Source organism: Toxoplasma gondii, chromosome IX, assembly GCF_000006565.2.
Source record: "Toxoplasma gondii ME49 chromosome IX, whole genome shotgun sequence".
NCBI classification, from domain to species: Eukaryota; Apicomplexa; class Conoidasida; order Eucoccidiorida; family Sarcocystidae; genus Toxoplasma; species Toxoplasma gondii.
The window spans coordinates 5,163,467-5,178,345 of NC_031477.1; the positions used below are offsets into that span (position 1 = coordinate 5,163,467).

At 52.2% G+C, this 14,879-nt stretch overlaps 1 protein-coding gene across 1 annotated transcript; it reads left to right on the plus strand.

The window, feature by feature from the left end:
* The first annotated feature begins 456 nt into the window (after positions 1-456).
* Positions 457-14,834, plus strand: TGME49_305020 (hypothetical protein). Its single transcript, XM_018782433.1, has 15 exons — positions 457-2,988; positions 3,750-4,204; positions 4,773-5,603; positions 6,317-6,908; positions 7,332-7,731; positions 8,280-8,359; positions 9,164-9,246; positions 10,079-10,307; positions 10,753-10,835; positions 11,340-11,442; positions 11,860-12,008; positions 12,565-12,718; positions 13,379-13,450; positions 13,636-13,674; positions 14,427-14,834. Exons 1-15 carry the CDS (start codon positions 1,633-1,635, stop codon positions 14,493-14,495), a joined length of 4,695 nt encoding a protein of 1,564 aa, XP_018636123.1. The 5' UTR covers positions 457-1,632; the 3' UTR covers positions 14,496-14,834.
* Positions 14,835-14,879: the final 45 nt, after the last annotated feature.

Genomic DNA, 14,879 nt, shown 5'->3' on the forward strand with positions numbered 1-14,879 from the left:
GACAGGACAAGATAGAATTTCGCCTTTCTATTTCCAGCATACGACTAAAAAAAGGAAACCCTTCACAGATAGAATTCCGAAAAATAGACGAAAGTCCAGACTCCCAACGTGAAACCGGTCCAGAAAAGCGGGTGAACGCGGCGCAGACACCAGGGGCGACGAAGGACGAAAAATCCAGCGGGTATCGCTTTTGTTTTTTCTCCTTTTCCTTCTCGTACAAGAACGTTCGCGAATTTCTGTTTCTTGAGAAAAGAACCTGGAGCATGCGCGGATTCATTCACTCCGCCACCGGAGGAAAATCGCAGGGAAAAACGGCTTCCGCGTTTCTGCGCTACACATATAAGCCGACACGTGTCGTTTTGTCGAATGTCCTGGGCAGATCCGCAGCGAAAATGCCTCCTCAAATGACGGCGAAAGAAAGGAGTTCCCACTAACTATTTGTTCTAAAGAAGGAAACGGGCTAGCTGCGACTTCTGTTGCGAGTATTTCCAAAAAACTCGCGAGGGAATCAAATGTCCCGTCGTCCGCTTTTGTGGGTGGTAGCGCAGGCACACACCGGCGCTGTCTCTCGCCTAGCAATCGATGCTTGAGAACCTGTAACAGCCAAGAGAAAAACGACGCAGACCCTTTGTTCTTCTCTTTTTCTGAGATTACCCCTCGTGACAAAACCGTGAGGGATTTCTCCAAGCATGTTTTCGACTCAGCGGAAAGAAGCTGGCAACTAAAACCCTAAGCCTTAACGCTGAAGGCGACGTGCGAACTTGAGAGCACAGGTGTCTCCCGTCTCTCTGTAAGGTTTCGCGGCTTTCTCCTAAAGGAGAAAAGTAAGAAGATATCGCCACAGCACACCTTTCGGACATTTCTACGTGGACTTTCTCCATAGAGAGAGGCATAAACAGGGAGGCTGGCGAAGACGTCTGTTCATCGCCTGTCGAATTCGCGCACAAGACACTATTTCCAAGTCGAGAGCGGACAGGAGGCCGCGCTCCTCGTCCTCACCCCACCCAAAGGACAGACTTCGCTGTCCTTGAACAAAAGTCTGTGTCGTGTTTTGCGGTTCTTGGAACGTCCAGTGCAAATATACAAACGCAAGTCGAACTGCTGTGTTGCAGCGACACTGGTAGTCCGAACTTCTGCGGGCCGTGCTTCCTTTCCCTGGCCGGTCTCGTCTGCTCCAGTTTCATCCGTTGCCATTTCTCAGCATGGGGAAGCAAACGCTCTTCCCGCTTACTCATCGCTTCCAGTGCGAACTGCGGCGCGACCTCTAGAGCGGCCAGGAGAAAGAAGAGACAAGACAGTGGAGAAGAGATAGAAGGATAAGGCGAGACCCAGTGGCTGAGGAGAGAAGAAGGAGGAGCGATGCACAAGGAGAGAGAACGGAAGACAATGGGGCGGCGGGAGAGGAACGGCCAGAGTGGGTGAGAAGAGTGGGCGCGATGAAGGGGATACCGGACTTTTTTTTTGTTGCTGCTCGAAAGGGTCTCCTCTTCGTTCTTCTCTGCCTTACTCGGGCGCTAAATGGCTTTGTGACTCACCGTTTTCTCCGTCTCCATCGTCCCGTATGATCGTCGGCAATTGCCTTCTTGCGCCTTGGTGCCCCGGATGACGCGGCCGAACTACCGCTGAGAAAACATGTGCGGCCTCTGTCTTCTGCCTGCGGCCCTGAATGGACGCGCCCACTGTTCGTCTCTTCTTCTTTCGTTCCTTCTGTCCTTTCTGCTTCTTCGCTTCGCCACTGTCTCCTTGCGCGCCTCCTCTCTATCCTTTCCTCCCTCTTCTTTGTCTCCCCAGGCGTCTCCGTTTCGAAGCAGCTCCGCCCTCTCCTCACCTCACCCTCCTCTCTCGTGGTCTTCCTCCTCGGCTTTCTCCGCGGTCTCAGTGGACCGACTCTCGGCGTCTCCCTCAACCCCCAGCTCTCTTTCTTCCCAACCAGGATCTTCTTCGTACGCCTCTCACTCAGCTCGTGAGGGATGTCGTCGCGCTTCCTCTTTCCTGCGACTTCCTCCTCTTTTTCCCTACTTGCCGCGCCTCGGAAGAGCCGCTTCTTCTCCCGACAGGCCTCTCTTTGTCGCGTCGATTCTCCCTGGATCTGAGGGCGTATTCTACGCCCCACAGCTCCTCCAGTCCTCCCTGATCTCTCCTTCTTCGTCTTCCCGGTCTTCCTCTGCTTCAGCCTGTCTTCATTCCTCCCTGTTTTCCTCCTCTCCTCCCGCCTCCGACTGTGCGCCGTCTTTGTTTCCCTCGTCGTCCTCACCTGCGTCCTCTTCTTTCTGCCCGTCGTCTTCTCTCTTCTTCCTTCCTCTCCTTCACTCTCCTCGTTTGAGAGCTCCCGCTTCCTGGCTCAGCGTCGTGGCTCCCCGCGCTGCTGCGTCGCACGAAATCGCACTGTCTTCTTTCTTTCCTTCTCCGTTTTCCTTGTCTCCTCCGTCCCTCCAGCTCCAGTTCCCTTCTTTTTCTTTTCCTCTTTCATCGCCCTCTTCGTCTGTGTCTCGGCTTGCTTCTTCTCCTTCGTCGCTTTCTGATTACTCTCGTGTTCCTTCTTCTCCTTCTCGTACTCCTTTCTCTCCCCCCCCTCTTTCTGTCTCTTCTCGGTCTTGTGCTTCGTCTCCTCCTCGTTCTTCCCCTCCGTCTCGTTCTTCTCTCTTTTTCCCCGCTCCTGGCTCGCGGGCGTCTCGCGTTCTCTCTGGAACGCGAGGCCTGTGGAGGCGAGGGCCGAGAGGAGACCAGCCGGAGAGAAGAGAGAAAGTGCGAAGCACAGGGACACCGAAACAGAGGCCTAGGCGGTCCACGGGCCTAGGCTGTCTCTGCATGCGTGGATGGGGAAGAAACGCCGACTACGGATGGGAAGAAGAAGACGAGGGATTGAAGGTTTTTGTCGCCGTCGAGGCGGAGGCCACCAGCCGTGATGTCGACTGCGTCATTGGACCCAAGGAACTCTTTCTCAAACTCAGACACAGAAACCTGCCTCTCATCGACGGCACGCTAAAGGTGAACATGAAACCAAGGAAGACCAACGAAATCAGACGCAGCGCAGGCTCACGTGAACAGCAGAGAGACACCGGGAGAAGAGAGACAGATTTTGTAGGGCAGAAAAATAGACAGTGACAAGCGAGTCAGATGGAGAATGAGAGCAGAGAGGCAGAGGGGCAGAGCGTACCAGCCGAGAGGCAGAGAACGCAAACACAGAGAGATGTGAACAGCACAGATGGAGAACACTCACCGGAGGAGAGAAATCTTTTACAGCCGCTGAGTGATTACACAGAGCCATCGAGAGAGAGAGCACAAGCAACGGGAGACTTCCGGGTATCTGGTATCTCACCCGAGTCATCAAGAGTGGAGTCTGCCTCTCGCTGTAGGCATGAATTCAAATATTTAGAGGTCCTCACTCTTGCAAGCAACTCCTTATTTCGCGATTCCAAAGTGGCTGCTCCAGGAGACGGACCGCGCAGGCTCATTGGTGCATGTGCCAGAGGCACTGTGGACATCCTTTCTCTCCTCAAGAGTGCTTTGACCTAACTGTCGATTTCTGTTCAAGCTCTTGGGAAGTTATCGAGAGCCTCTCAGGGACCCGACTCGCAGCATGTATATACTCACCAGAAACGTCTAGCAGTTCTCCATGTTTTAGGCTCTTTACTCAGGGCGCGCAGGTGCCCTCCGATGGCCTCTCAGAGGAAGCTGTGGAACTGGTGAGCGTAGCCGTCTCTTTCAACTCTTTCGGCTGGCCCGGTATTTGTCTTCACGTTTCTCAGGGCCGCGTGTCTGTCGAGAATTCCTACTGGTGCATTGAGGACATCACCGCGAGAAACCGACTTCCCCAGTGTCTCAGTGCCTCCTCCTTTTCACCTGCACCTCCTACCCCACCGTCTCCTTCTTCTTCTTGTTCGTCTTCTGGTTCGCCTCCACCTCCTTCGTCGCGAGTGCCGTCAGATGCGGAGATTGCAAAGGCGCCTTGGCTGGGTCTCGACCTCGTGGAAAATGGGTCTGCCCCGCCCCCTGCAGAAAAGCCATTGGGGAAGCTGCTTACGGTGTATCTGCAGAAGAAGCGACAGCAGGGGACAGGTCGGGCGTCAGGCGGTGTCGCCGGCGCCTTGGCCTTTCCGGAGTGGGGAGGCGTGCTGGAGGGCGAGGCAGTCGAAGATCTTTTCTACGATATTCTCCCCTCCAAGATGCGCGATGTCACGCCTGCACATCGCGCGCAAGACTGGTAAAGCGCGCGGCGTACATGCAGCCATCTTTGCTCGCAAACCCTCTTTGCTAGCTTTCTCTCCTGACAGACCCTCCTTTCTATCTCTCTCTCTCCCTTCAAACCGCTTGCTCTGTCTCTCGCTACTCACGAGCCCCCTAATGCGTCGGTCTCTGCTCGCCAATTTGCTTCGGCGAATGTCCAGACGTCTTCCGACAACAAACACACACACACACACATATGCCCGGGTTGTCTACCCTCAGTTTATTCCTCCTTTTCGTTCACTTTGCGCTCGGCTCTCCAGGAGCGGAACGCACCTTGGGAGGCCCACCTAAAACAGGACTGCTTGCTTCGCTGCTTCGCTGGTGTCTGTGGATGGTGGGCTCAAAGGCCTTTGTCGACGTGTGTTCTTTCCCTGTAAAAATGCCCTTCTCTGTAGAGTCGCAGTGGAGGAATGAGTCGCCTTCGGGCGACTGCGGTACGTCGGGGGTTTCGCCAGGTGCGGGGCCTCCCCTCTTGGGCCATTTTCTGGAGGTCGTCGTCTCAGGTGATTTTTTGCCTCTTCATCGCTTTTCTTGGCTGTTTGCAGGGTGCCCGGGGCGCTGCTTTACCGACAGCCTTTTCCGGCGTCTTTCACGCGCCAAGAGGCCCTGCAGTTCGTCGACGCGTGGACGCGGTCTCAGAGCGCAATCGGGGCTGACGCCATTGTGGCGGGACCTGCGATGTCTCGTGCGACATCCACTCAAAGTTCTTCTCTTCTCTCCAAAGCGCAGGCTCTGCTCGCTCCACACTCCGACCCCGCAGGCTCTTTCGGACTCCCCGCCACACAAATGTTCATTATCGCCTCGCCTCTCCCCGATGGAGTGCGTCTCTCATTCGAAGGCCCTTCGGCCCCGCGGGTGTCTCCTTCTTCGTCCTCGTGTGGGGAGGCTGGAGGGGCGACGGGGGGACATGCGTGCAGGGAGCGCCGACGGAAGGAAGGGTCTTCAGCGTCTGCGCCCGACGCGCGTTCCGCTTCCTTCGGGGACTCTCTCTCGCTGGCGACGGCCAACCAGTTCCTGCAGAGAGGCGGGTCGTCGCGGGACGCGCGCTACGACGAGGCTGGCCAGTGGCTACCGGAAGACAGCCTGGAAATTCGCGTCATCGGCGAGGAAGGCTCAGCAGCCGGAGAAGAACAAGAAGACGGATTCTGCGGTCGAGAGACCATGCAGGAACGCCTGAAGAAGCAGACCTTCACCTTGGAGTTGGTCGTTCTGAGAGGGCCTGTAGGCTCTGGCGGCAAGGGCGAGTTTGGCCCTCTCGTCAGTCTGCAAGTCCGAGACACCGAGGAACGGCTGCTCAAGAAACTGCAACAAGACCTTCTTGGAGTCACGCTGGCGATGCGCGAGAGACTGCAGGCGCGTGCGCGAGAACGCAAAGAGTAAGCGACTTGATTTTCACTTTTTTGAATTGTCCTCTTTTTTTAAGATTTCTTCCCAAGACACTCGGAAGAAGCTTGTTTCCCTTTCCTTCGGGAACACAGGCAGGCACAAGTGAGCTAGCCTCGATAGTTCACAAGGGTGTACGGCACCCCGCTGGACTGGTTACCTCAGCTGAGAGTGCTGACATTCGATGTCGTACAGTTTGACGTTATTTCACATCGGCCAAGTGCTGCGCATCTATTGTTTAGGGGATCCAGCAGAAGCAGGAGCACCGGTGGCTGCCGCTGAGGAGAGTCACCGCGGTTCGAGGCGGAGCGCGAGTCGAAAAAAAGTGGAGCGGAGGGATACGAAAGGAGACACTTTGAAGGGAAGGACAGGGGCATTGTGTGGGGTTTGTCGCGTTGATTGGGCGGCAGGGCTTCAACAGGAAGGCCGGACTGGTTACGAGGGCGAGGGCCCTGCATTCTGTAAATCAGCTGGTGTCGGTCGCTCTTCAGTGAGAACCGATGTGCAATGGTGCCGTCTTTGGAGTCTGCGCAACTCTATGCTTCTCAAGTTCCTTGGGTCTGTTGTGGTCACTATATCCTTGGGTCTAAGCCGAAAGCGTTTCTACAACAGGGAGAAGAACAACTGGAGACACTAAGGGGGGCGACACCCGCCGAGCCAGGTAGAAAGAAAGGGAAATTCCCTTCATTTGCGTGCATTTTTTCAGGATGGAAGACGACCTCCTCGGACCTCCCAAGGACCTCCGCCACCATACCCTCGCGAGGGAATTCAACAGAGAGGGAGACGACACAACATCTCTCTCTTCTCCTGTTTCTCTGGGCTCTTCTTCTCCTTCTCCTTCCTCTCCTCAGTCTTCTCCTCCTCGTTCCCTGTCGTCTCCTGCTTCTCCTTCTTCGTCTTCCGCTGCTTCTTCGACTGCCTCTGTTTCTGCGTCTTCGGCCTCGCTCCCAGCTCATGCCGTGGAAGTTGACACAGAAGAAATAACGCCTGAGTGGATAGAGAAGTTTCCAGGGTTGCAGGCTTCGGTCGCCGAAGAGCGGCAGTGGCTGTCGCAGTTTCCGCTCAAGACGCGCGACGGGAAGCACCTCGTGCCTCCGTTGGAGGCCGAGCCGAAGGGACCCGAGGACGAAGCAGGGAGAGAGGCGCGACAAAAACGAAACGAGAAGCAGAAACAGAGAGAGAGAGAGAGACAGCAACGAAAAGAAGACGGCAGGAATCCTTACGGAATCAAAGTTGTCGATTTAGATGGACAGAGCGGACAAAAACCCCCCGATTTTATGAGCAACTGGAGTCTCGAAGTACGCGACGTCTGCGTTAAACATCCCTCGTTTTTCGCTTATTCCCTCTTGCTGTGTTCGGCGTCATGTGCATGCCCTTCCTTGCGTCTCTTCGTGTCTGCGTTGTCTTCCCTTGTGTCTCCACACCTCATTAAAGAGGGCTTGCGGCGGGCGCCCTGCAGGCGAGGAACTTCCGGGGTGCGCTCATTCGTGTTCTTTCTACGCTCGTGTCTCCTTTCTCTCGGTTCTGTCTTATGTCTCATCTAGCGGCTTGCGCTTTTCTCCTTCTTGACGCGCTTCTCTCTTCTCCTTCTCTCCTATGTGATCTTTCTGCGCGCTTCTGTCTCTCCTCATTGCTCTCTTTTCGCTTTCGTTCCTCTCGCTGGTCTCTTCTCCCTCGACTGTCGCTTCCCTGCCTCTGTCGAAGCGTGTGTGGTGCTGCAGAGAAGGCGCGAGTTTCAGCGTGAAGTGGTGCACGACTTGGAGCAGAACATTCGGCGTTGCCACCAGACGAAGGAGGTTCTGTCGATGGCGGATGTGACGCGGCACCTGCAGACGTTTTTGAATTTCTCTGACGAGGAAATTGCAGACATTTGGAGGACTGGCCACGCTGAGGCTTCGCGCTTCATCAACGACCCGGGCCGCGATATCGAGAACCTGAAAAAAAATCAAGAAAAACGCAAAACCCACTGGGCGCAACACGACCTGTTCTTCCCTCTCGAACGCGAAGCAGAATCAGGCGAAGAATCAGTCGAAAAAATCCAAGTTTTTGACCTCATGGCTGGACCTGGACCTGACGTCGCCTCCCCACACACTCTTGGATTCAAGGTCCTGCAGACCGAGTGTACGCGAGAAAAAAACACAAAACAGTTGGATACCTAGCATCCGCAGTCCTCGAGACAACAAGTACTGTATATATATATATATATACATACATATATACATATATATATATATATATATATATATCTGTGTGGAGGCGGAAACACGTAAATATGTGTGATACGAATTCGTGTAGTAGGCAGGTAAATTCATGGTGGTCCTGTGTTGACAGGTCTAGTGCTGTTCTCTACGCACATTTATTTATTTATGTCGTTACGGGCTCTCTTTTTTCCACGCGTCGTTCTGTCGCTGTAACGACGCAGGGGTGCGGACCTGCTTTCTGTTACTTGCACACGTAGGATCCCATCCATGTATATGCACGAAGGTGTGCCTACATCTGTGTGTCTCCGTATGTACATATATGTAGTTTTGTACTTGCGTGAGCGTTTCTGAACGTTGCGGAACTCTGCGTTTTAGATGTGACAGCATTATTCCGACCGAAGTCGCAAAACGACGGGGGAGGGAGAGTGTGAGCCAGGATTTCTTTCTCTCTGTGGTTTCTCCACCTAGACGACCGCCCTCTTCATCGGCGCTGGGATGAAATGCCGGAACGAGAGCAACTCGAGTATCGCGTGAAGCTTAGGGAAAAGGTACTGCAGGTTTGGCTTGGCTTCCGCTGACTGTCGCCGCTGCCTTCTTACGCGCAAGAGCTCTTTTTGTACGACGTTCTCCTTGAAAGGCCCTCTTCCAGCTCCCAGGGCCAAGTCCACATGCTCTTCATCTGTTTAAAGACATCTGAGTCTTTGTGCCATCTCCGTGTACTTCTCTACCTTCTGCCACCTGTATTTCCGTTCTGTCTGTCTGTACCGACGTGGGTACATCAGCCGAGATGCCTTTCAGTAGCTGCAAATCTGTCGAAACAACAGTCAACCTCTCTCCCCACACATCCAAATTAGTCACTTCTGTAGGCGGAACCTGCGTTTTTATCTGCGTCGTCGTCTTTCTCAACGCGTGGATCGTGTGGTTTGGGCTGCGGCGTTCTGTATCCGACGTCTGTGCGTGTCTTGCTTCTGTCTCTATCTTGGCTAAAGCCATGCGTCCTTCAACATTTCACGAGAAACGCAGAAGGCGACGAGAAGAGGCAGTCCTGCAGGTTATTTAGGTCCGATGTTTCATATTCTGCGTCTTCCCCCGTCTTCGTGGTCTTTCGCTCTTCGTTCTTTTCTTCCCTTCGTTCTCTTTCCAGATTCACCCTCTGTTGCGTTTCTTCTCCTTTCCCCTTCTCATGCCTCTTCGTTTTCTTCAGTGCCTCTTCTCTCCCTTTCTGTTCGTCTTCTTTCTCGCGTTCCCTTCTTTTTTTCCTTGTTCGTCGTTTGCTTTTTTCTTCGTTCTTCCTCTCTTGTTGAGTGGCGGAAAAAGCTGAGGTGCCTTCGTTGTCTCCGTTTTCCGTTCAGGAGGCGCGACTGGATATGCTGCTTTGCGAGCTCATGGAAGTCACAGACGAATCGATGTTTCCTGTGATCTGCGACCAGTACAAGTGAGAATCGTGGACGTTGTGTTTCCTTGTGTCTCTCCCCTGCGCACTGAATGTTGCCTTCTGTCTCCATTCCTGTTGATGGATGCTCACTCCCTGCCCTATTCTTCTGTAACGGGACTCATCTATTTTTCACTATTCGCTGGACGTCTGGCCGCGTTTTGGGTCCACTTTCTGTAGACGAAGATCGTCAACTGGCTCCGTGCCTCTATAACTAGTCCTAGCACTACACGAACAGTAGCTCTGCGGGCTGCGCTTGGCGTTGTTCTCCTCCCCTCCACTTTAGGAAGAACGACAGGTGTAGTTTTGAGTGGATGTGAGCGTGTTTTCTTTTTCTGTTTCTCCTCTGCGTCTTTCCGTGGACGTCCTCCGCCTGTCTGCTTCTCTGTGAGCCTTGGTTTCGTCCAACTGAAAAACTCGCTCGTGAATCAACCAAGCGGAGTTCGATCGCTTCATGAAGGCCAGCGATGTCGGCCGCGTAAGTGCGCGGGGAAATTCTTCATGAAAATATCGACTCGCCATGCTGCAAGGCCTCGCTGCGTTTGGCTTTTTCATTTGCAATGCCGAGTTCTCTGGAAGAGCTGCTGGAGAATCTCGTTACGAGGGGGCTCTTCCTGTCCGCCGCGCTGCGCGCGTGCTTGCCAGAGATCCGCCTAGACTTAAAAATCCGTCAGTCTCGTGTGTGCCCGTTGTCTCATTTTTGTCTCCAGCGTCGCCTTCTTGTCCCTCGTTTCACATGTCTCCGTTGTCTACATCTTCTGTGTTTCCACTGTCTCTTCTGTTTGCATTGCTTGCCTTGTCTCCGGTTGTCTCTCTTCGTTTTTCGTCTCTGCAGAGATTTGCTGATGGATGAGCACTTTCTTTTGATCATGAAGCTGAGGATTCAGGAGCGACCGCCTCGCTCGCGGAGAGAAAAAGACATTTTCGTCATCGTCAACAAGTTCACAGTCTCCCTCTACGAAGACGTTGAGTCCCTCGCTCTGCAGAACGAGAAGGAGCAGCTGAAAAAAATTCGCCTTCTCTGCATGCAGGCTCTCGTAGACATCGACAAACTGACGGAATACGTGCGCACTGAAGAGCCGAGCCCCCCAAAAAAGCAGGAAAAGGGAAGGGAGTGGAGAAGTTGAGTAACAGACATCAAATGAAGAAATGGGTGACGAAAAAAACGAAGAAGTGTGTGGAAGGAGAGAGAAGAAAGACGGTGCAGAAGGGGAGGAAAGGAGAGACCTCGAGACCACGGAGCGACCGGGCCGTAACCGGAGGTGCAGCTGGACAGCCTACAGTTTGACATCCGACGGCGAGAAAATGCCCACTCGAGGAAAGGACTCTTTGCCCTTCCGTTCTTTCGCACAGTTCTCATTGCACTTCTTGTTCGTCTTAGAAAGACACGTTTCGTCTACTTTAGTGAATAGCGAACTTTCAGATGAATCGCAAGTGGAGTCTAGGGCGCCACTGACTTCCCACTGGTGTTGTTTGTTGCCGCTCTCGGGTTCCCTTTCCTTCCTTCAGGCCGAGTCCATGAAGCACTTGCTCAACAGGGACTTCCTCGCCTACCTCGAGTTCGCCATTCACGCAGAGCGAAAGCGAATTCAGTGAGCAACGAGAGGAGCAACGGACAACACAAAAAACAGAAAACAAACACTCAAGCTTCACTTCATCGCAACTCTTTGCCGCCCGTATATCCATCTATATATATATATATATTTGTATGTATATATATGTATATGTATGTATGCATAGGAGTAATTCTGTGTACACGTATCACTCGTTGTATATGGACATAGACATATATATATATATATATATATATGTTCATGTATCTGACTGTTTCAGGGGAGGGAGAGCCCTGTGTTACTGTAGGACTTCCTCTGAGTGTGTTTGAGCGTTTGCGCATTCGCGTTTGCATCTCCTTGTGTCGGGATTGAAGACTTTGAAGCCTGCGCGGCCACTGGAACGACTGCAGTGTATCTCCGGAACGAGAGAGGTGTGTCTCGATAAACACCGCGGGTTTTTTTTGGTGCTGAAAGGACTCCCCACGCGTCTCGAGTTCAGCCGTGGCATGACTGTTTTTCTGCGTTCTCCGTCGCTCTTTGCAGAAAAGAAGGAAACAACCCAGACGCTGCGCCTTCTCAGTGGCTGATGGTTCTTATGATCATTCACAAGGGAGTAATGTCCATTTACGAAAAAGAAATTTGGGAGGTGAGGACCACGGCCACCCGCACGCTTCGCTTTGGTGGGGGCTCTGAGTTCGTTCTCCTTTTTTTCTCTCTCTCTCTTGAAACCCGTGCTTCTCGGCTTTCGCGTTTTCACGGTTTGTCCTCTCACCTTTCTAGCCTGCACCGCCGTTGATTCCATCCGTGTCGCCCCTGCCGTGAGCGGCGACTCGTTTTCGTTTGCCTCGGAAATGCTGTGTCTTTTCCGTTTGATCTGCGACTTTGTCTTGCCTAGGAAACGGAGTGCTGGAAGGCGCCGAGCAGGGTTCCTCTTTGCTGAGTTTCTCTTTCTACTTTTCCTTGTCTTTTCCCGTTCTCGTTCCCTCGGTTGCTTCTTCTTTCTTCACCTCTCTGTTGCGTGCGCTTTAATCGCCTGAATTTCCGCGCATGCACTTTCCGTCAGGACGTGATGTGGATCACCATGGTCGTGACGCAGAAGCAGCCGGAAGTTCGTCGGAAGCTGCTGGAGCTCTTCGTGGCGCAAATTCCGAAAGCAGATTGGAAACAATTCAAACGCGTCGCCCTCAGAATGGCTTCGGCCCTGGCTCAGGGGTGCGTCCACCCATGGCAAAAATCCATCTGCATGAATCCCTCGAATTCTTCGCCTCCACCTGCATAGTCCTTTTGATCCTGGTTCGCAGGCAGGCGCAGCTCTCGCGTTCAGGAAGCTGCATCTTTTTCTCTGCATATGCGTATATAAAAGTCTCTAAGGTTCTTACCTAAACAAGCGTATGTATGTATATTCACATACACATGTAATTATATAGGAACACAACGCAGTTTGTGGACTTGTACTCGGCCAGCTGTCTTCCGTTTACGCGATTCTGCAGATGCATGCGTGACCCGAAGGTCAACACGAGACAAAGGCAACTTTCGTTCCTGAGGAACATGCGCGCATTTGTGATGACGGGACTCTCTGTCCGAAGGAGTGAATGTCCATTCCTTGCAGGGTTTTCGGCTTTCGCTTCTCAGTGGCTTCTTGTTGCTTTCCAGCTTTTTGTGAGCTCTGGCTGTAGACCGAGAACCGAGTAAAACTCTGCTGTTTGCAGTCGTTCTTCCCCGTTCATAGATTTGCTTTAGGTCGTCTGTTCCTTCGGCTGCTCTGCAGAGGCGGCGTTCACGGTCCTCTGTCCTTCCCGTCTTGTCCGTGGGTGCCCGCGGCAGTGCAGCAACTGGCGAGAGATTTGGAACGCATTTTGCCGGACTGGATGATTGAGGGCATGATGACCGACTTCGATAAACAGGTCTTGAAACAGAAAATGGTGAGCGACGCTGAACCCATCTCCGTTCCCCAGTGTCTCAACGTGTAACTCAGTACACATCTGTGCTTATTAAACATATGTACATATGTATGTGCATATGGATCTGCATCTTGTATAGTCCTCATGGACGTTGGGCGTTGTGCTCTGTGCAGTCGGCCATTCGAAGCTTTTGCCACTGATGACTCGGCGGTGTGCTTTGCCGCTTCCGTTCACATGAGGACCCTCTTCAACACTGCTGAAAAATCCGAACGCGTATGTCTTTCTCTGTGGCTTGTCTGTCTCGACCCGTCCAACCTTTGGTTAGCTCACCTTGCACGCCGCAAGTTTGTGCCTGCCGTCCGTATCTCTTCCACCTTCAGAAGAACGTACGTATATGTGTGTTCCTCTGCATGTTGTGTATATGCATATATATATATATGTATATGTATATATATGTATATATATACATCTGTGTACATAATTTTTTTGTGTGAAAAGCAACCTTTGGCTGGAACTCTGTCTTTCGCTCCGTGTTGCTCCGTGCCTCTCAGCGGGTGTTTTGCCCTCGCTGCTTGCTGTCGCTTTTCGCGAGCCGCTTGCCTGTCTGCTTTCTTCCGGAACCCTATGTGTGAGTTTTTTCTTTCTTTTCCATGTTTCCGCGCCTGTGTGTATTTTCTCTAGGACCGCATGTCCTGTCTGTGGGGCGAGAAGGACCTGGAAGATCTCCGGCATGTGAACGTCACCCTTCCAAACGTAGGTTCTTCGCGATGCATGTCCCCCCGTTTGCTTCTCGCATCTGTCAGGGAGCATCTCTCAGCATCTTCCCGTTCCTTTCACGACCCTCGTTTTTATCTCTCGAGTCTCTCTTGTGCCCCTCTATAAGCCAGTCCGACACCCTGCGTCCCTTTGGTCGCTGTTCTGCCGTTCGCTGTGTGCAGGTGTCGGAGCTGATGAAACAGCAAATCGAACAGGCAACGGTGGGTTTTCGTTTTTCCGTTCATGCTTCCTTTCCTCTCAGTTCGCTTTTGCCGGAAGTGCGTTTCAATTTCTTACGACATTAAGGTTCTGTCACAGGGGCTACTGGGGAGGTAATACGCAGATTCCTGTTGTCGATGCGACAACCAGCGAGAGACGCGTTTTTCTCCTTTTTGACTCCTTCGGGACTCGGCTCCTGCGGCCTGGGGTGCTGCACGTCAGTTCTCTCTCCCTCCCCCTCTTTATAATAATACATGTAATAATACATGTATATATATATATATATATATATATGAAATCCGTATACTTGTACGTAGATGATTATTGTATATCGATGTAGATTTTTTGAGTCAGCGAGTATCGAGTACAGCTACCAATTATGCTTACCAGGGCAGGGCTTTGTCGTGGCGTCTGGTCCCAAGAAAGGCTTCTCAAATGCAGAGCATTTGCTCTGACGAACCTCCGATAGCGATAATCAGGCGACTCTCATCTGGTGTCTTAGGCAAAACCGCGTGTATACGACGAACCATAGAAAATAATGTTTGTGTCTCATAGCTGGAGTTGTAGTCAGTGTAATAGGCACTACACTGTCGCTACGTTGTGTGCCGTTAGTCAAAGCGTCCTTCGCTCTACGATTATAACGACCATAGCTCGGCCGTGTATTCCAAACAACGCATATGAATAAATGAAAAATGCAACCAATGTTCCTTGTGATCTAGCACTGAGAAACGCTGTGTTTTGCATCGGCTTGCAGGAGGTCTTCAACAGGCCCGAGAATCTCCATCAGTTCTCTCGTAGCCACTTCGAGGTTGGAGCCTCTTGAGCATGCACTTCATACAGGCCGGCATAAACTTTCACACGCCTTTGTCACCGTATGCACCTCTGCATATATACATGTATATATATATATATATGTATATATATGCGTCTATCTATGTCTGTCTACAGAAGTGCATGTAGTCGTGATTGATTCTCTGCGAGTGTGAGCCGATCTACAATGTGGCGGTGTCCCCTTCCGCTCTTGTAAATAGCTGCGTGCATGTGAAATCGTTTTTCTGCTCGCTTGTCAAGCAATACCACCGTAAACACGGTCCCACTTGTTTACCGAATATTTTCCCCGTTCCTCGTGTGAACGAGTTCGAAATTTTCTCAATTCTTGGCGAATCCAAGAACAAGCGAAGGAATCGACTTGTTCTGCATCCCCTCA

Excerpts from the sequence above, each read along its gene's own strand:
- TGME49_305020 (XM_018782433.1), top strand. The coding sequence starts at position 1,633 with ATGTGCGGCCTCTGTCTTCTGCCTGCGGCCCTGAATGGACGCGCCCAC. Across the intron at positions 8,360-9,163 it reads GCGTGAAGCTTAGGGAAAAG|GAGGCGCGACTGGATATGCT; the intron begins GTACTGCAGGTT and ends TTTTCCGTTCAG. Across the intron at positions 13,675-14,426 it reads AGCAAATCGAACAGGCAACG|GAGGTCTTCAACAGGCCCGA; the intron begins GTGGGTTTTCGT and ends ATCGGCTTGCAG.